We start from the raw sequence: 21,891 nt of genomic DNA, 5'->3' as shown, positions 1-21,891 counted from the left end.
ATTGTCAGCCTCACTCTTCCAAGTCATCCAAATCCAGTGGAAGGAACAAGTATGTTAGACAGGCAGTGATAGACTGAGATGTGGTGGATGATCTTGTCATCTTCCATGTCTGACCAAGCTCTCAGCACTCCGTAGTACCTGCTTCAGCCAACCTTCATGATCAGTGGAACAAATTGTTCTCCTCCATCCATTCCGTGGGAAGAAAGTCACGTGCTTGGGGTAGGTATCACCCTAACTCACAGACTGACTTGAGATCTATTGGTCATCCTCACCCTGATTTAGCCCATCTGCAAGCACAACTTTGCAGGGGGCTGCTGCTGTACATGCTACAGTTTCTTAGACTCACTGGTGAGAAGTGGGTGAGAATGGACACAATAAGTAGAGGAACAGCCTTGTAAAGGTTGTTCAATAAGGATTAGCATCTTTTGGATGAGCAGAGGAGTACATAATTGTAGAAGATAGTGTGAAGTTGAATGAGTTCAATAAGAAGTAGAGATAGGGAAAGGAAAAGAACATAGCTGGGACAAGGGGTAAGAACTGAGAAGTGGAGGAGTTGAAGGTCACTGTGAGAATGAAAACCAGAACTAAAAGTTATTTGACAGAGGGAAAGCTAGAATAATAAAAGATTATGACCAGAATATTTTTTCAGCAGTAAGTGAAGAGAAGTATAGCATGGAAAGAGAGGACTCTTTGGAGAGAGTACTGGAACTAGAATCATCTTTGTGAGTTCAAATCTGACTTGACACTATATATGTGACCCTGGGCAAGTCATTTAACTCTGCCTCAGTCTCCTCATCTATAAAATGATCTAAGAAGGAAATGGCAAACCACTCCACTATTTTTGCCAAGAAAACTCCAAATGGGATTAAGAAGAATGGTTTACAACCGAAACAACTGGAAAGCTTGGTATGGTGGATAGAATGCTGGACAGAAAACCTGAGTTCAAATTTTGTCCTAAACATTTAACAGCCATGTTATCTTGGCATTCAAGTTTTAGTTTCCTTCCTGGTACAATAGTGATAACAATAACATTTACCTTCCCTAGTTATTATGAAGATCAAATATGTTAATGCATGTAAAATTATTTGTGAGTCTAACATGCTACATAAATATTAATTATTATGATACTCATCATTCTCAAATAACTCTGTTTCTCAGTACTCCTTGAATGTAGATCATTCAGCACTGTTGATTCTCTCTCTTCCTGGAGACTAATCTATAAAGACAAGGATCTTTTATATCACTATCCTGCCTCATCTCCTATATCTACATTCACACAGCCACCAAACTAAATCTATTCCTTATCATTTATTTCCTAGAATATTTTAAACGATTCTGAACTAGTTTTTTACTTCCAGTAGTTTCCCCTTTTCTAATCCATCTTTCACACAGTTGTTATAATTATCTTCATTTCTTTTCATTTGTCCGCATCACTTTCCACTCCACTCAAAATTTATCAGTGGATCTGTATTAACTGTGGGAAAAAACCCACAAACCTTAGTCTGACGTTTAACACCTGCTGCAATCTTGCCTCAAACAAACTTTCCTGGGGATATTTCCCTCACTCGCTTTCAATCACTATGTCTCATCCTAAGTGAATTATTATCTTTTGCCCAATCTTGTTCTCTACCCTCTTTACTCCAACCCCAGAGATTTATTCAATGCAATTTTCTTCTATTTTATACAACAAAATATAAGTATGTAATTTTAAATTCTTCAGAGATACAAAAATCAAAGCAGAGCTTTTTGTGTATAGACTGTGCATGCATTTTTCCAGACTGTGAGGTGCCTAAAGATCAATTCCTTCAAATCTGTACTTCTTAAAATCCTCTTTTTTTTTTTCCAAAGAAGTCCCCAGCTCAGGGCCCATTTCCATCTCTCTTCATGAAGTTTTCCCTAACCCCTTTTCAAGATCCTTCCTAAATATTCCCAAGCATTTTGTTTGGGTCTCTCCTTGACTGTGATCACATTACATCATAGTTTATAATCCCACTTATTGGAGTATTTGTCATATTCCCCAATTGGATGGCAAGCTCTATCACTGTGGGAGCTGCATCATTTTTCTTCTTGGCTATATCCCTAGTATTTTGGCACAGAATCTTCCATGCAGTAGGCACTTATTAAATACTTGTCAAATTACACTGAATTCATACACAGCTTGATTCATACAGCTTAGTTCTTAATTGATTTTTCTTGCTGTGAACTTTTTTTTTTTTTTAGCACATATTAATCTGGTCTTTTCATGATTTGAGTCTCTCTCTCTCTGCTTTAATAAGCAAACTTTTATCTTATCCTGCCTGGAACCAGGATTCTAACCCCACTTCTCAGCCATCTTCACACCATGAAGTCATCATGTATATACCTCCCTCCCCCCATCTGAAGTGAGCTCTCATCTTTCAGTTAGCTTTCTCTTTCAGATTGACAGACATCAATAAAATAACACCACAATTTAGCTGGTATCTATATAAAGCTCAAACAACAATCTGAAGTTAATTCTTTTAGTTGGTGTCATGGAACCCCAAATCTACTTGTTTAACTAAATTCAAACCATACCCCAAGACATAAAAGAAAAAAAAATCACCAAGCATGATTTATTACTTTTGGAGGCTCAACAGAAACTATTTAGGTATACAACCTCCCTCCAAGAAAGAATGAGTTTGTCTCTTAAATAAGTTCTTAGGTTAAGAAAAGATCTATACAATAAAGCATTTTCTACTAATTTATTGACTTTGATAGCTATTAGTCTATTTACTTCTTCAACCAAATGGTATTGCCATTGTAAACAAGTCTCTGAGTTGATTGCTTTGGGGGATGGAGAGAACAAGATGTTCCAGACACTGACTGGCCCTCAAGAATATTTAGTCTAGTAGAAGAAGTAAGGCATGTACTATTGGATAACCCAAGCTGTGCACAGGCATTCAGAAGGTAGAGAATATTATGAAGGGAAAAGTAATTAGTCTTAAGAAAAACAGGCAAGTGTTAGATGTTAGAAATTTATGACTTTTTAAGTCATTTTAGAGCCTTGTCCTTCAATGCTTTTTTTAATATTAATTTTTTGAAAGTCAGGAGGAAAATATATTTATCACACAAAAACTAATAATAAAGAAAGGACCCCAAAACTCTAAAAATCCTTGAAGGAAAAAATCTCCTTCAACCCTGCCTCAGTGAGGAGACTATCCCAGGGCATCAGATAAAGTGGTTTATCTAAGTGGGATTGATTCAGCCCGGAGCTAAAGAATTCCAGTGCTGTTCAAATGAAGATCTTCTATTCAATTCAACTCAAGTTATATCCAATTCCATCAAGAGCAACCCCCAGCTTGTAGCCAAGGCTTATAAAAGAGCCAATCTAAAACCTTCTCTTTGCAGAGGTTCCAAACAAGCCATGCTATGCCATGCTTGCTATGCCAAGGGCCTCTGCCCGTTGGAATATTCGTTTCCAGTGCCACCCTCTCTTTACTCTCACCTATTTCCCTAATGAGACTTTATGCCTCTCTGTTAGGATTTCTAACCTGACTTCCCAATCTCTATAATAAATATCTTTTATCAATCTAGATTTTTGGGTCTGTAAATTCTTTTACAGAGAATCTCTGCACTGCCAGGAGGGAGTCCCCAAAACTCCCTACCCTTGCACTGAATCCCAAGGGGGTGCAGGGGAGCTAAACATCTCCATTTGGTTCCCTGAAACCCGAACCTGACACTAGACCTTATCACCAGATACCCTAATCTCATTTTGGTTCCCCAAATCTAGACCTTATCAATATGTGAGGTTCTGGACTTCTTTTTTTTTTTAATTTTCTTTGAGGCAGTTAGATGGTTAGAATGCTAGCCTTGATAGCCAGGGAAAGAACTTTGGGAGATGACTATGAATCACTACATAGAATTCCCAATCCCTCTATTTTTGTCTGCCTACATTTTTGATTTTCTTCACAGGCTAATTGAACACTATTTCAAAGTCTGATTTTTTTATACAGCAAAATAACCATTGGGACATGTATACCTATATTGTATTTAACTTATACCTTAGCATATTTAACATGTATTGGTTAACCTGTCATCTGGGGGAAGGGGTGTGGGGAAGGAGGGAAAAAGTTGGAACAAAAGGATTCGCAACTGTCAATGCTGAAAAATTACCTATGCATATATCTTGTCAATAAAAAGCTATAATAATAATAATAATAATAATAAAGAACTTTAGCCTTGGACTCAAGAAGCCCTGCATTTGATTCTGCCTCAGACATTTAAATTATTTAATCTTTTTCAAGCTAAATTTCCTCATCTATAAAGTGGGGGATAATAACTGTACTACAGTGTTGTTAGAATCAAAGGAGATAAAATATAAAGGACTCTGATAAACATTATAGCACTTGATAAATGCTCACAACTATTCTTTTCTCTTTCTTTTGATGATCATAATAAAATAGTATTAAAAAATACAGTTATAAACATGATTAATTATTTGCTAACCAAGGGGAAAAAGCCCTAAATGTTCTGGTACTGTGCAGAGGTGGAGGCGGGTTGCCTCAGAACCTAATTCCTATTTAGGATCCATTAGCATTTTCTTTATAATGACCAGAATTTCCTTTCTCTTTACAAGCGGCAGAAAAACTGGTCCATTTCAAAAGACTGATCTGATTTTAAATAGGACACCTACATGTTTAATTGGAGAGTACAATTCCAGTGTAAAAAGATTTCATTTCCTTGTTCTCGAGATGCCCTGACAACAAGGGACTAGAAAAACATGTAGAAAGAACAAAGTACCTACAAGGTCCCTGGATTCACCAGCTTATACTATGATCCCCTATATAACAATATTGGGATAGAATGCTGAACCTGAGGTTGAGCTGCTTTTGAAGAGAGGACCATGAAACTCTGAAAATCTTTAAAGGAGAAAATCTCCTTCAATTCTGCCTCAGTGAGGGACCCCGCCCCGAAGGACAAATAGTTTCATCTTTGTTATCTGGGTGGGATCGGCTCAGTCCTGAAACTCATTGAATTCAATTCAAATTCTAGCTCAAAACTGAAACCCAGTGAGGAGCCAATCTGGGACTCTACCCACGGGCCCCCTTTAGCTTGTAACCAAAGCCCCCTATTATAAAAGAGCCAAACTAAAATCCTCTCTTTGCAGAGGTTCCAAACATGCCAGCCCTATGCTTGGCATGCCAAGGGCCTCTGTCCACTGGAATACTCTTTCCAGTGCCATCCTCTCTTTACCCTCACCTATTTCCCTAACCAGACTTTAACCTTACTTCCAATCCCCTAATAAACCTCTTATCAATCTAGATTTTTGGGTCTGTAAATTCCTTTACAGAGAACCTCTGTGCCTCCAGAAGGGAGTCCCCAAAACTCCCTACCCTTGCACCAAACCCCAAGGGGGTGCAGGGGAGCCAAATCTCTCCATTTGGTTCCCTGAAACCCGAATCTGCCACTAGACTTATCATTTAACTCCCTGACCACCAGAAACCCTAATTTCATTTTGGTTCCCTAAATCTAAACTTCATCAATTTGAGTTTAAATCCTGCTCAGAGAATTACTCATTGAATGACTGACCAACTAACTTCTCTGGGCATAAATTCCTCATCTGTAAGAAGTAAAGGATGATATTTTTTGGTTTGTCTCCCCTTCTCCCTTTCTCCTTCCCTCCCTCCTTCCTTCTCCCCTTCTCTCTCTGTCTCTGTCTCTCTTTCTGTCTCTCTTTCTCCCTCTCCCTCTCTTTCTTCCTCTCCCACTTTTTCTCTCTCTCCCTCTCCCTCCCTCTTTTCCCCCTTCAAAATCTCTTCCAAATTCCACCACTAATTACTTATAAAGGATCACTTTTTGATCTGATTTTTCTTATGTAGCATAATCAATGTGGAAATATGTTTAGAAGAACTGTATATGTTTATCTTATATTGGATTACTTGCTGTCTAGGGAAGCGGGGAGTAAAGAGAGAGAGAAAAAAATAGAAAATTATCTTTGCATGTATTTTGAAAAATAAAAAGCTACTATAAAAAAAAGAAGTAAAGGATCAAACCACATCACCTTTAAAGTCTTTGAAATTCTGGGTCTATATTACTACAGTTGAAAAGAGCTCAAATCTGAGATGCAAAAGAATGCAGAGAATCCACTATATCCTATTGCAGCCTATTCTACTTTTGGATTGCTCTTCTTTAAAAATAGGCCATCCATTAGAGAGGTTCACAATTTCTTCTGCAATCTTCTTTCTAATTAAAAACTGTTAGGTTCATAAGAAAAAAGAAAGCTTGATTTTAAAAAAAATTGAGTCTAAGAAATTGAATCTTTAAAAAAAAAAAATGATGCTCAGGAGGCAGCTAGGTGATGCAGTGGATAAAGCACCAGCCCTGAAGTCAGGAGACCTGAGTTCACATCTGACCTCAGATACTTAACACTTCCTAGCTGTGTGACCCTGGGCAAGTCACCCCCAATTACCTCATCAATAAATAAATAAATAGCTAGACAAATAAATAGGTAAATAAGTAATTAAACAAATGAATGAATGAATAAAACAAAACAAAATATGTCATTCCTGATTAATCTTTTTTTTTCCCATAGGATAACTAGACTGGTAGATCAGTTTAATATTATATTGTATTCAAGTTTCATCAAAGCATCTGATTTCCTTCATATTGGCTGAAAAACTTGAGAAAATGGGAACTGAATATTGGTATAGTTAAGTGTATTTGGAATTATTTGAATGAGTTATCCAAAGACTAGTCATTAATTCTGCTAATGTCATTTTGAATGAAAGTCTCTAGTGTATTATTTCCAGTGCCCTGAATTATATAACTTTTTAAAAAATCAATGACTCAGGTAAAGGAATAGTTGCAATGCTTGTCAAATACATAAGTGACATATAGATAAGAGGGATAGCCAATGTACTGAATAACAAGTTAGAGGGACCTAGGACATGAGAAAAAGAAAGTTGTCATGGTCTTCCAGTAACTAATAAATTAACTAACAAATATGCTTTATGTGTGATCAGACATGGACATTAGGTGTCTCAAACATAATGGACATTATTAAACATTAATTGGATGTGTTCAATGGAGACTTAAGGATCAAATCAAGAAAGATAAAATTTAATAGGCATACATATCAGGTTCTCTGTGGTATAGAATACCACCATAAACATAGAGTGAAAAAAATCAGTTTCACAGATAACAAGTCTGGGGAGACACAGTCATGTAGAAAGCTAAATTTCAGTAATTTAAAGGTTCCATATGAATTAAATGCAACATGGCAGCCCCCAAACTAAATTTAGGCTTAATGAAGGAAATCTAGGCTACATAAAAAAAGAATATGCCTTTTCAAGGATATATCCTGAGTAGTGTATTCCGTTCTAATGAGAACATACTCAGAAAAGTGGGATTAGGATGGTCAGAAGAGGAGAGATCAAGCATTAAAAATTGATTGAAGCTACTCAGGATTTAAAGTCTGGAGAAGATAAGGCTTCAGTGGGTAAAATAAATTAGGCTTATTCTTCCATATCAGCTAGAACCAGAGCAATGAATGTAAATTGTAGAGATTCAGATTAAGGCTTGATGCAGATACATATTGAAAATTCCTAGAGATTTGTACTATCCCAAAGAGGAATGAGTTTCCTTGGGCTTGAGCCAGCAAATGTTGAGTATCCATTTGTCAGCAGTTATCATGGAAGGAATCACATGGTCACATACAGATTGGATTAGACTTAAGATTCTTTCCAAAAGACTTACATGAATTGATGCAAAATGAAGTGAGCAGAACCAGGAGAACAGTGTACATAGTAACAGCAACATTGTATGATGAAAAGCTATGAATGAATTTCAGCAATACAATGACCCAAGATAATTCCAAAGAACTTATAATGAAAAATATTATCCACCTCCAAAGAAAGAATTGACATCATTTGAAATGCAGATTAAAGCATATGTGTATATACATATGTATATGTATGCTTGTATGTACATACATGCATGTATATGTATATGATTAACTATTTTAATTTTCTTGAGTTTCTTTTTTTTAACAACATGACATATAGAAATGTGTTTTGCACGATTGCACATGCATAATCTATATCAAATTGTTTATCTTCCCAATGAAGTGGGAGGGAAAGGAGAAAGAGAATTTGGAACTTTAAAATTTGGAAAAACAAAAACAAAAAAAGCAAAAATATAAACCTTAGATTGTATTATTGGGGTTTAAAATCTCAGATTTTCTGCTTAATATCTATATAACTTGGAGTAAGCCATGTAATTTCACCAGACCTCTGTTTCCTCATCAGTGAAGGTTTAGACTAAATGATATTTAATGTGGCATACAGCTTCACATTGTGTTATCCCAGAGATGTACTAAGAACAAAGGATCATTCCCAACCAACGGAATCAGGGCAATCTTTATAAAGAAAGTGAAACCTAAAGTAGGCCAGAAGATTCAAATTCTTCTAAGCAGTCTTCCAAAAATCAGCAAGGCTTTGCCCACCACATTACTTTGTAATTTATATTTAATCAAATAATCCAACCCAGACCACAGTAGTATTCCATTCCATAAACATATTTTACTTTGTATTCAATTGTATTTTGTGTAGAAAAGTTTGTGTAGAAACTTTTAATTTCTGCTGTGCATTGCTTCTTAGACAATGGAGCTGAGACATAACCCTGAAGAGATACAAACTGCCTTTTTGGTTTTAATATTACCTGGGTGGACAATCTCTTTCGTAGCATTTCTTTTGCCTCCCATTGGGTTGGGTTTCAGGGTCACAAAATGTAGCTCTGACCATGCCTTTCCCCTTCTTCATACAGCGGGCAGTCTGGCGGCGAATACCTAAAAAAAAAAAAAAAAAAAAGACATAATGATTCATACATATTGAAAACTGCATTGAATCCATATAATTTCTGTTGAACATCTAGTACACAAACATAAGCATAGCTGGTTGCTATGCTTGTAGCTAACAAAAAGGCTTTTCATTGATAGAAATGTACTTGTTCACAAATCATATGAGTGTGTAAATCTTTACAATAGAAATGACAAATGATATTTCTAATTTATAATCCTAATGATGAAGCCAAAGTGCTGAGTTGGTCTCCTAGGGCATAACTGTAGTCTTTCTCAGATAAGTTAGTTATATAAATGCATACCAGATAATACTTCCTAAAGAAAAGAAAAAAACAGAATTTAGATGTAGAAAAATAGATATTATTCCCAGCCACATGTTCCAACAAAGTGGCTACCAATTCAATAAGTGAGTAGCAGAATCCCATGTGGTTTCATAAAGGTTCTGGTCCTGACTTGAATATTTAAATCAACAAAAAATTAAATATTTCTTAGTCAAGTAAAATAAGTAAAATCTTGTCCCTGGTGCCTTGGGAAATACAAAGAAGAATAAGATATACTTCCTACAATTCCTAACTTTTATTAACATTATTTATTTCATAAATTCTCAGTGAATTAAATCATAGATTAAGAAGATTTTAGAGTTTTAGCACACTGCAAGTTTAAAATGAATTTTAACTATATATGTCAGCCAAAAAATAAAATAAATTTAATCTTAGGTTGTTTTAAAAGGGGACAACCTAGCTCCCAAAGGGAAAAAAATACAAACTACTGAAAAGATTTTTTCTTAATTGACTGCTTCCCTTCTTATTGAATTGTATTGATTTTCATGTTAATTAAATCAGTTGTTTTATATTTTGTGTTCACTGCTTTTTCTTATTTGACAAAAATCTCTGACTAACCAAAGCTGCAAAAGTTACCTGAACTGGCTCTCTTCTAAATTTTTTTAATGGTAGGACTGTTAGTATTCAGGTTGCATATTTGTTTGAGTTTATTGTAACATGTGGTATAACAAATTGATTTAGACTAATTTCTGCCAAACTGCTTTCCATTTTTCCTATCTGTCCTTGTTGAACAGGAAATTTTTTTTTCCCAATAGCTTATCTTCTTAGCTTTGTTGAGTTGTTGAGTTCAATTATTTCTTTTTCACATATTTATTCAGTTCCATGGATCTACTTTTCTATTTTTAACCAGTACCAAATATATGCTCAATTTTTGTCTCTTATTTAAGAGAAATACTCTATGAGGCTAAGTAATAATTCTATTTTATTATTAAGGGGATTTAGATAAATATATTTTTAAATAAGAACTAATACTATAATTTTTTTTAATTTCAAGAATGAATCAAGGGCATCATAGAATGTTGGAGATCATGTATACCAACCTGAAATCTCAAGTAGAAATCTCCTTTACAACATCATCAGTGGGTTTTCACTTAGCCTTATAATATCTCCAGTAATCAAGACTGTTCAAATAAGGCTGCCTATGACTAACTATTATTTGTCAGAAAATTCTTATGCCGAGATAAAAAATCTACTTTCCTGTAGCTTCCAATCCTCAATTCCAATTCAATGATGTTGGAATTTTGCTTTGGAGAACCATCCATCCCTTTTCCATCCTTCATCGTTGTTTCTACTCTTGGAATCACACTTATAATTCCCTTGAATATTTTAGACTCTACCATCCTAAAATCTCAGAGACTTCTTCAAAAAACAAAGGTGATTCTACTTAGTTGAATATGTTCTTTGAATTATTTTTGCAGCTGTGACCAATCTACACTCTCTTACTTGATACCTCTTGTGGCTAATGGCAGACAGCTATAGGAGAACTTCTTGGAGTTGGCTGTGCAGTCTGTGACTAGGCTATGAAGCAAAGTTCTTTAGCTCCCATAGTGATCAAATCAATCCCAACAATAATATTGCTTGAGTTAATTGAACTAAGAAGACATATTCACAAGGAAAATGCAAAATGTTTTTTCCCTATCTTCCTATTTTTCATTTTTTTTTTTTTTTAATTTCCTTCTTCTCTTCACTACATGTCAGTCAAACTGAGAAATACTGAAGATCTTAGCTTTAAAAAGGACATTTAATGCAGGGCCATCTCTAGTTGTCTTGATCTTGCCAGTGCACCCAAATAGCTCTACGGGGAAAAGTGAGGCAGATGATCTTGCCCAGCCATCCATCACTTAAATTCAATTCACTTGCATGTCATGGTTCTCTTTGAGAACAAAGGACAAACAACAACAGCTATCATTACAACAACCACAACTGCTGAGTACATACAGTACATGGCACAAGGTATCCTAGGTGTTTTTAAGAGATATGAATTATAGTCTCTAATTTCAGGGTAATTTACAATCTGGCAATAGAAATATTATATGCTAAGGATTTTTTATGTTTGTTTATAGCTATGATATGAATCATAGAGAGGTTATTATATGAATTGGTTCAGAAAAGTATTCTCAATGGGGAATTTAAAAAACCTACACCAAATTCCTGAGCTGTCTGAAGGAGTGAAACATATGGTATGAAGCAGTGTAGAAATATGCTGATCTTGGAATCTAGACACTTGAAACTTGATTCTGATGTTATCAGGATGATTGTGGTGGAGACCCTTATCCACTCTAACCTGGGGTGGATAAAATCATAATTACTAACAAGATACAGAGACATGCAAATTCTTGTTCTGATTGTTTTTTCTGCCAAAAAGAAGGGAGAAAGACCTAAACACAATGTTGTTCAGCCATGTTTGACTTGTCGTAACACCATTTGGGAGATTTGTTGAAATTGCTTTATCATGTCTTCCTCCGATTCATCTTACAAATGAGACACTGAGGCAAATAGGGTTCAGTGACTTGTCCAAATTCCAAAGTTGATACTTGAGGTCAGATTTGGGTTTTCCTAACTTCAGGCCTGGTACTCTATTCATTGTACCACATAGCTACCCCTAATAAATGTTTATTGATTCACTGAATGACAAAGAGAATGCCCTTTGTATTGGTTATTAAAAAACAAAAATTACTATAAGGGAATATCAATCCCTTTCCTTCTTTTTGGTGGTAAAGTGTTCATCTTTCTGTAGCTGCTGAAAAGAGATGGGCTGCCTGATTTGGTATATATTGTATAAGATTTTTTGTAAAGATGCTTTTCAAATTTTGTACAGTTGCTATAGTGTACATTTAGACTACTACTACATAAGTGTTAATTGATTTAAATATGTTTTCTCTTTTTTAATTTCATGATGCAAGTAACTCTCTTAATGCATTTAGCCACTGACTTCTTGATACCTTTATATTTATGTGTCTTGCTTAAAGGAAACAAAGGTTTTGTGATATGGTCTTCATCCATTGCAAATGTCCTAATCCAATGCAAAATCCTAATTCAAACTGAAAGCCTCCAGACTCTGTCTTTGGCATATATTAAGAATTTTATATTTACTGAGTTTTAAAAAATGGATTTTGATATTGGAAAAAAATAGTCCATGCATGCATTGAAAGAGCTATTTTATTTTTAGTAGATCCATCCATGTACATTCAGTCATTAATAAGATGTTTTGCTTTGACTCACTCTAATTTGGAAGCCACACTTAATTTAATTTACATGAAATGATAATGCAGTTCAGGCTTGGCACTAATAAAATGCGCTCAAACTGTTTTCCTGAAAAATTCCCCCTTTGCTTATCATTATTATATTGGTGATTTATTTTTAAATAGAAAACAATTATTCTAGTATTCTCACTATATTTGGATTTATTTTAATAGTTGAATAACTCATGAATGCAATACTAAATTAAAGGTTTTATTATAATTTTTAAAAGACAAAATAAATCGAATGAGATGTTATAAAAAAAGATCAAATGACACGTCTAATACATTTAGTACAGTACCTGGCACATAGCAAATGCTTAATAAATGCTTATTCTTTCTTTACAAATGTTATGTTTGGGGGTAAATTGTTCCATACTTACTACATTGAGTTGCCCTTTATACTTTGCGGGGGTTTTTTTTGTTTTTTAGGGGGAAGGAAATACACCAGTTTTGCTCCTCAGTCAATACATTCTTGTCTTGAAAAGCTTTATAGGTTTTTAAAAGTAATCAGACTGGGGCAGCTAGGTGGTGCAATGGATAGTGTGCCTCCTGACTCCCCTGAAGTCAGGAAGACCTGAGTTCAAATGTGATCTTAGACAATTAACACTTATTAGCTGTGTGACCCTGGGCAAGTCATTTAACCCCAATTGCCTCAGCAACAACAACAAAAAAAGTTATACAGCTTGTGAATTATTCGTATAAAATACAAACATGAAATTGACATATATGGTAAGTATATAGTGATGTCTTCTATTAGGAAAAATGAGGTTGGGTTTCCATCCAAAAGGAAAATAATAAAATACCTTGCTGTTAATACATTGCCACTGGAAGTAATTTAAGTTGCTAATTAATTTTTTTTTTTTTTGCATTATGGTATACAGGTTTTTTTTAATTTTCATGTTCTACTAGGAGACCTATAATATTTAGTTTGTTTATACATATTTAGTCTTTCAGATCAATATGTTCATTTGTATTGACAGCATGATTTCTTTTAACGCTGTTGCTTTTTGCTTCTCTTCTTCCAGATTGTCCTTACTTCCACATGCTTGCATTCCCAATAATCCTCCCTTTTGTTTCTTTGGTGAGGCTTGCCCTCAACAGATTTTAATGTTTTTTTTTCCCCATTGTGCTAGTTATTTCTATTATGTAGGCCATAAATTCTGCTCTCACAGCTCTCATTTTCCTTTCAAAACAATGAAGAACAGGTTGTTTTGTTCTCCTGTCTTTAACAAAAATCCATGGAGTTCTTTCCCTCTTTTCTTCATTACTTTTACTTTTCTTCATTATTTTCCTTTGTTTTACAGTGTTTATTCATAAATGCTTACACTCACTTACAAAGTCTAGTTAGTAAGTTCCATGCTCCTTCTGCTATCTCCTCTATTAGTTTATTAACAAATTCCTCTAGTTTTCCACCTGCTGAAATAATTGGTAATTTCCACCTTTTTTTTTTCCCCTTGTTGTTCATTTTCTGAATCCCTGCTTTTCAATGATGATTTCCCTAGGAGCTGGACCTCAAAGTACCAGCTTCCTCCCACAATGGGCCATTCATGATTCACCAACCTAAATATCTTCCCCAGGTATTTTTGAGGGGAATAAAACTAATTGTAGGTGAGTGCTAGAGTTTTTCCTCATGCTTAGTGGTGTGCATATATCCTTCCTCATATAGTATCCTGTCCCTGTTCCTCAGATCTCTGGCCAACATGAAAGAGTACTTCATTTCTCTCATTTGGAGTTTGAATCTCTTTGACACTGGGATGAGATAGGGGACTAGAATGGAGAAATGAACTCTATTATAAGCCCAAACATAAGAATGTTTTGTTGCCCTTGTTCTGCTCTCCTACAGAGCTCTATTAAAACACAGAATATTGCTGCAGCACTGACTAATCCTACAGGCTCACCACATTTCTGCACTCTGGATTTCTATGAGACTAAAGAATTGAGGTGGGGAGAAGACAGTATTCTGTTACAAGCCTCTGGGCTGGGTCACCTAGTGCGATCTTCATGCAGGAGTATAGTAGACATTAGGGAAAGGATGCTAAATGAGCCCAAATTACATATTAGTTCACGACATTTGTAACTCCTTTGTCTTTTTAGTGGCCTAGACCATGGAAACAACTTTTCTTTTGCATAATTTTACTTTGAAGAGGTTTGAGAAATCATGAGAATGAGAGAAAATGTCTAGTTCTCCATTTTATTGTTCTAGTGACCCAGAAGTCTCCATTATTATTTTACCAGAATATCCTATTATTATTATGTTTACTTTACAAGTGATAAAGTTGAAGAATTTTCCCTGTTGAAAGAACTCAAGAGATCTCAAGAGTCCTGAGTCTATGAATGACTATCTCACACAGCTTCATGATAAAATTTACTCTCTGAGTCTCTCCAATAATGACGTCTACCTACAGAGTTAAATTACTGTACCTGTTTATCACAGAAGTGGTCAATCATTACATTACATAACAAAAGTCTATAGAAAATGAATTATCTTCTTTTTTCTTTTATTTTGATAAGAAATCAAATTGTTAAAAATAGGTAACTAACCAACCAGGCTTGTTCCAATTAATTTAACCTTCTTGTCTACCTTCTTGTGTTCTTGTTCTCTCCATAAATAAATACTGTTGGCGTGATGCAAGAGAAGGCTCTTTGACAGGCACATTGAATGAAGCTGAAATCCTAGTTCTAAAAGATAAAATATCTGTAGATGCTTTAGACAATTTCAGTTGAAGAGGTGTTTAGAATGTCTATAGTCAGAAAAACAAACATATCAAACAAAACAGGCCTTTTTACAGTGGCACAAAGGATAGGCTGTTGATGTTCTAAAAATTCCTATAAATTCTAAGTTACTTGAACAATGATGAATTTGGCATCAATATAACCACTAAGAATATTTTGAGATAGCATAAGAATCCTCTACAAGTTTGCTGATGTCACATAGCCCAAGTTGTCTCCAGACCAATTCTCCTCTCTGAAAACCCCCTTTAACCAGTTTCTAAAGGATCTCATCCAAGTATGGATATACAGATGCACTTATCAAACACACGCATATCTTAATCCTATCAAGTATATATAGGGCAAATATTACTATCTCTATTTTGCAGATAAGGAAATAGCTCAGAGAGATTAAAGAGAAAGAAGATATGAGATTAGGCTGAACCTGAAAGCCATTTCTTTTAAAAATCAATATTTAGAGGTGGGAAGGGAGAAGGAGCCAAGATGTCAGAACGTAGGCAACAATTCAGAAGAATGCTTCCAACATTATCCTCCACATGACTTTAAAATAAAGTCTCAAATAGAATTCTGAAGTGTCAGAGCTAACAAAAAGTCAGGGTGAGACATTTTTCCAATCCAAGACAACTTAAGAGATTGCTAGAGTGGTGGCCAGCCTGAAGCTCTGTGCAGGCCATGTTAGTCAATGTTGTGGCAATACCAAAAGCAGGTCTTGGAGGTAACTGCAGCTGTAATGCTCCAGAAACTCTCACCCCATAGGTAATAAAAGTATCAGACAACTAGTAATAGAGAGATTACAGGAGATAGAGTACAGTTTGCACTGTTCGTAGTACAGTTTTGGTCGGAGTTTCAGGATGCAGAAAAGCACTTATGGTTTCTCACAAGGGAGCAGGGATGGTCTCAATTTTAAAGCAGAAAGGAGCTCTTGTAGGGGAGAGCAGGGACCCAGGTCACAGTTTCAGGGCAGAAAAAATACTTTTAGTCATCTACAGGGAAGCATGGTCTCTGGTCTCAGTTCCAAAGCAGAAAGGGGCACTAACCCTTGTAGCTGTAGGAAAGAAGGAAACTTGTCAGAGTTATAGAACCAAGAGGAGCATTTCCTTCCTGGGTAAAGACCAGAACACAGGCCAGGAAAGGAGTTACCTCAACTTTCTTAGGATCATACTACCATAGAAATGCTGATACTTATAGACCCCCAGATCTAGCTGTGAAAACAGCAGCATGAAAAACCTAAGTGCCTGGGCAGTGCCCCTTCCATCCCAGGAGCAGGGCCTAATTGTATAAAGTTGGAAAAATAAGTAAACAATTAAAAAAATATCCTGACCATGGAAAGCTACTGCAGTGACAGAGAAGATCAAAACTCAGAAAACAATGATGTCAAAACAGTTATAAGCAAGGTCTCAAAGGAAAAAAAAAAAGACACAAGACAACAGTAATTCCTGGAAGAACTCAAAACTGTTTTAAAAATCAGATAAGAGTCATAGAAGGAAAACTGGGGAAAGGAATGTAGTGATGTAAGAAAATTAAGAAAAGAGTTTGTTAAAACAGTTTGGAAGAAGTGTGTGTATACCCATAAGCATGTGCGCGCGCGCGCGCACACACACACACACACACACACATACACCAAAGAAAATGACATCTTAAAAACAGAATTGGCCAAATAGTAACAAAAGTCCAATGAAGATAATTCCATAAAAAAACAGAATTGGCTAAATGGGAAAAGTAGTACAAAAGCTCACTGAAGAAAATAATTCCTTAAAAATTCAAATTGGGCAAGTAGAAGCTAATGACTCCATGAGACATTACCAATAACAGGGATAAGCTAGATACTTTTCCAGTAAGATTAGATAAGTAAGAATGCCCATTATTATGATTACAATTCAATGTTGTATTTGAAATATTAAAAAAATTGTTAACTATAGTAGTATGAAAAGAAAAAGAAATTGAAATAATTAGAATAGGCAATGAAGAAATAAAACTATCACTTTTTGGAGATGGTATGATGATAGAGAATCTTAGAGAAGCAACTAAAAGACAATGAACAATTAACAACCCCAGCAAAAATGCAGAATATAAAATAAATCCACAGAAATTATTAACATTACAGCAAAGTCCATCAGGAAGAGAGAGAGAAATTCCATTAAAAAAACTACAGTTAAAATAAAATACTTGGAAATCTACCTGATAAGGCAAACCCAAGACTATATGAACACAATTACAAAACACTTTCATGCAAGTAAATACACATCTAAACAACTGGAAAAATATTAACTATTCATGGGTCTACTAAGTCAATCTAATAAATAGACAATTGTACCTAAATTAATTTACTTATTTAGTGTTATACTAATCAAATTACCAAAAATTAATTTATAGAGCTAGAAAAATAGTAAAATTCATCAGAAAGAACAAAAGGTTAAGAATATCAATGGAATCAATTTTAAAAAGATGAAGGAAATTGGTCTAGCAGTATAGATTTCAAGCTGTATTATAAATTGGTAATTATCCAAACAATCTGGTACTGGCAAAGAAATAGAATGGTAGATTAGTGTAATAGATTAAGTATGCAGCACACAGTAGTCAATGACAATAATAACCAAGCAAGTAGGTGGGGCAGGGGAAAAAATACCAAGCCAAGAGTAAAGAAGACCTGAGTTCAAATGTGGCCTTAGACATTAGCTCTATGACTTTGGTCAGGTCACTTAACCTTGTTTATCTCAGTTTCTTCATGTGTAAAATGAGCTAGAGAAGGAAATGGCAAGCTACTTCAGTATCTTATCCAAGAAAAACCAAATGAAATCATCAAGATTTGTACATTACTGAAATTACTGAACAACAGCAACAAATATGACAGAAAATGAAAATGACAAATACTAGAAGGGATATGGAAAAACTCATACACTAATTCACTGTTGGTAAAACTGTAAAGTAGTCCAATCATTCTGGAGAGCAATTTGGAACTATACCCAAAAGTCTATAAAGCTGCACATACTCTTTAATCCTGAAATATCATTACTAAGGCTAGAGATTGAAGAGATTAAAAAAAAAAAAAAAAAAAGGAAAAGAACCTATATGTGCAAAAATATGTGTATGAGCTTTTTTTGTAGTGGCAAAGAATTATAAATTGAGGGGATACCCACCCATCCATTGGGGAATGATTGAAGAATAGTATATGATTGTGTGATTGTGATAGAATACTATCATACTAGATGAAATGGTAAGCAGAATGGTTTCAAACAAACCTGGACATTGATACAAAGTGAAATGAGCAAAACCAAGAGAATATTATGCAAAGTAACAACAATGTTGTCAGATGAAGAACTGAGTTATTCTCAGCAGTTATAATGATTCAAAAGAATTGTGGAGAATTTAGGAAGAAAGATACTAGTTACCTCCAGAAAAAGAACTGATGGAGTCTGAATGCAGACTGAAATATATTTTTTTAATTTTCTTTATTTTTCTTGTTGTTTGGAGTGAATTTTTTTTTTCATCATGACTAACATGGAAATACCTTTTGCATGATTTAACATGTATAATTGATATCACATTTCTTGCCTTCACAGTGGGTAGGGGAAGGTGAGAAGAAGGAATAGAATTCAGAACTCAAAAAAAATTTTAATGAATATTAAAAATAATGAGAAACTATTTTTTAAAAGTCAATACTAGGTATTAAATCTTATATTATTTGATCCTTTCTCCAAAAAGTTTAGTGTACTAAAGTGGGAGTCTACTTGTGAAAAACAATGCATATACTTATATACTTGATGTATTGGCTATCTTTTGCCCCTATCTAGGTTCCCATTTAAGACAGTGAGTTCCTGCAGGGCAGGAACTCCTTTGCCTTTCTTTGTATTTCTTGCACCTAATCACTAAACCCCCGATGGGCTTAGTTCACTGCAGCTCCAAACTTCTAAATTCCAGAGATCTGTTTACTAGCCATCTCCAATTGTGTTGATCTTTATCTTGGACCCAGATGGCCCTAGAGGAGAAAGTGAAGCTGTTGATTTTGCACAGCCCACTTTCACTTAAATCCAATTCACTTGAATGTCATGACATCAGCTCCCTGATGTCATGATCCTCTTTAAAAACAAAGGATAAAACAATAAACAATATCAAGCAGAGCCTCTCCAGCATTAGAGATTGCAGGCTTTGGCTTCCAGAACTTGACAGAAACATTTCTAAAAGCCAGACTGACCCTGTCACCACTCAGCACAATAAGCTTTGGTAGATAATATAAACTTTTGGCACATAAAACTTTTTCACCACATAATATATTACCCAACATTTATTATACAAAAGCAAAACTAAAATATCCAAATGTGAATAAGAAATTTTAAGAAAAGGTTTTTAAAAGGATAAATTATATTTCCATTATCTTTTTAAAATCCTGTGAATATCCTGGGAGGTGTGTTATCTGTAGTAGCAGAGTTAATATCCAAACTAATGAAAGTCTAGATTCTTAGAAGATTAAAGAATTTATTCATTTTTGGATGAATCTTTGATTTTAAGATTATAAGGAACTTCTAGGAAAAGACTTCCCTTATCACTAGAAATGGTTCTCGAAATTATAGTCCTGGAGAGTTCCCATAGGGCACTGAGATATTAATTGACCTTCCCTGGGGCACACAGCCAACATGTGTCAGAGATTGGGCTTGAAACCAAGTCTTGGTGGCTCTGATGAAAGCATTCTATCCATTATACTATGCTGCCCCTTATTAAAGATGTATCAGTTATTTAAATTTTCCTACATTATCCTTGGAGAATTTAAGCTCCTGGAGGACAGGGGATATATGTGACTCCCTTGTTTCATTTTTTTTTAAATTATTTTGGAAAGCAGTTTGGGTTAAGTGAGTTGCTTGAAGTCACACAACTACTATTAAGTGTCTGAAGCTGGATTTGAAGTCAGATCTTCCTGACTCCAGGGCCAGTGCTCTAATTATTGTCCACCTACCTGCCCCTTCCCTTCTTTTAATAAGGATCAGAACATTGCCAAAGAGATGGAGAGACTATAACTTCCAAGATGTGAACCACTAATGTCTGAGAATAGGGACATTGGATGAGCAGTAATATAACTCCCTATGTTCTCACTTCACTGTTACATCATCATTTAAATTCTAACAGATGGAACAGGTAGAATAAACTATTTACTTCAGATGAGACAAGACTTCTAAAAAGGCCTCATTAAATGAGAGCATGTCTTACATGGAGAGAAAACATCTCTGGTGCTATCAATTACTGTCTCCAAAATGTCCTGCAGAAAAACAAACAAACAAACAAACAAACAAAAAAACTGATAGCAATTTCTTAAAATCTAAGAGAGGATACTCAAGGGAGCCTAGGTCATGGAGGATACCACACTCCCTGCAAACCTTCATAAATGATACATCACAACAATCATATGCTAATTAGTTCAGATTTTAAAAAGGATAAAATTACTCTTCATAATGAAACATTGCAATACCAGTTATACATTTACATGATTACAATTGACTTCTAAAGTATATAATCACCACTGGGGAGAATTAGAAACCACACAAGTAGAGTTCTACCTTTAGGAACAAATGTTCATATGCTTGATACTAATTTCTTTCAATGGGATTTAATGGTCATGAATAATGGCCTATAGAGAGATTTGAAGCAGGAAATTATTTGAAAATCTAGTTAATCCATTCCCTTATTTAACAAAGGACAAAAATGAGGCCAGGAGAAATTCTGTGATTTGCCAAAGATCACAAAGTGGCAAAGCAAGGATTCGAATTTAGGTCATTTGATTACAAATCTAGAGTTCTATCCATGGCATCTCAGAACACTACTGTCTCTAAAAACTGGAGTTAAAGATTACTTAATGGACAATGGAAAGGCCCATTGTAAGTATAAACAACCTGTACCACATTACAGATGGAGAATTATGCAGAAGTGGTGAAAAGAATATCATTAGGGGGCAGCTAGTTGGCGTAGTGGATAGAGCATCAACCCTGAAGTCAGGAGGACCTGAGTTCAAATTTGACCTCAGACACTTAACAGTTCCTAGCTGTGTGACCCTGGGCAAGTCACTTGACCCCAATTGCCTCAGCAAAAATAACAACAACAATAATAATAATATCATTAGAAAAATATCTAAGTGAAAAACAAAAACAAGGATAGGCAACTAACACAGTGGAAAGCCCATGGGTCCAGTTGTATTTCCAGCACTTTGCATAATGCCTTACTAACAGCATGTGTTTAATTAATGTCTTTTGAGTTAAATAGAAAGCCCCTAATAGTTCATAGTTCAGCCTAGAAAAATCCTCTACCACTTCCCTGAATAATGCTTAAGAAAATCTCAATGCCATTGAATTCTAGACAATTTTTTATGGTCAATTAAAACTCCATTGGGAAAATCTCATCATTTTTTCAAGTGGTGATAATTGGATCAAGGCATATCTACTTCCTAACAGTCCCCCCTTTTGATCAAATACAAGCTTTAATAGGATGTTATCCAGAACTGAGAACACTGTGACTATAAAGCAAATTGGGATCTTGAGAGACTCAAATCTACAATGCTATCCTCAATCAGCAACATTTGACCCAACAGAGCTAGTGCTATCAAGAGAAGAATCTTGCTATACAATTTATTTGGAAATTTGTATTCACAAAGAACATTCAGTCCAAATCACAGTCAATTCCAAGTTGGCACAGTGTCAGTGAATGGAGCTTTACTATATTCCATATCTGTCTCCTATAAACTTCAGATAAATCCTGACATTTGGACTCATAAAGCAGCTCA

At 35.1% G+C, this 21,891-nt stretch overlaps 1 protein-coding gene across 1 annotated transcript in view; it reads right to left on the bottom strand.

Annotated features, from left to right (window-relative positions):
- ADAMTS12 (ADAM metallopeptidase with thrombospondin type 1 motif 12) overlaps nucleotides 1-21,891 on the bottom strand; it is a 482,021-nt gene that overhangs the window by 67,464 nt on the left and 392,666 nt on the right. The window contains 1 exon segment of the mRNA XM_051969545.1: nucleotides 8,677-8,803. Within this exon segment, the coding sequence (XP_051825505.1) occupies nucleotides 8,677-8,803 (127 nt within the window).

Source organism: Antechinus flavipes, chromosome 1 (genome assembly GCF_016432865.1).
Source record: "Antechinus flavipes isolate AdamAnt ecotype Samford, QLD, Australia chromosome 1, AdamAnt_v2, whole genome shotgun sequence".
In the NCBI taxonomy this organism is placed as follows: Eukaryota; Metazoa; Chordata; class Mammalia; order Dasyuromorphia; family Dasyuridae; genus Antechinus; species Antechinus flavipes.
This window is presented reverse-complemented; position numbering and strand designations above follow the sequence as displayed.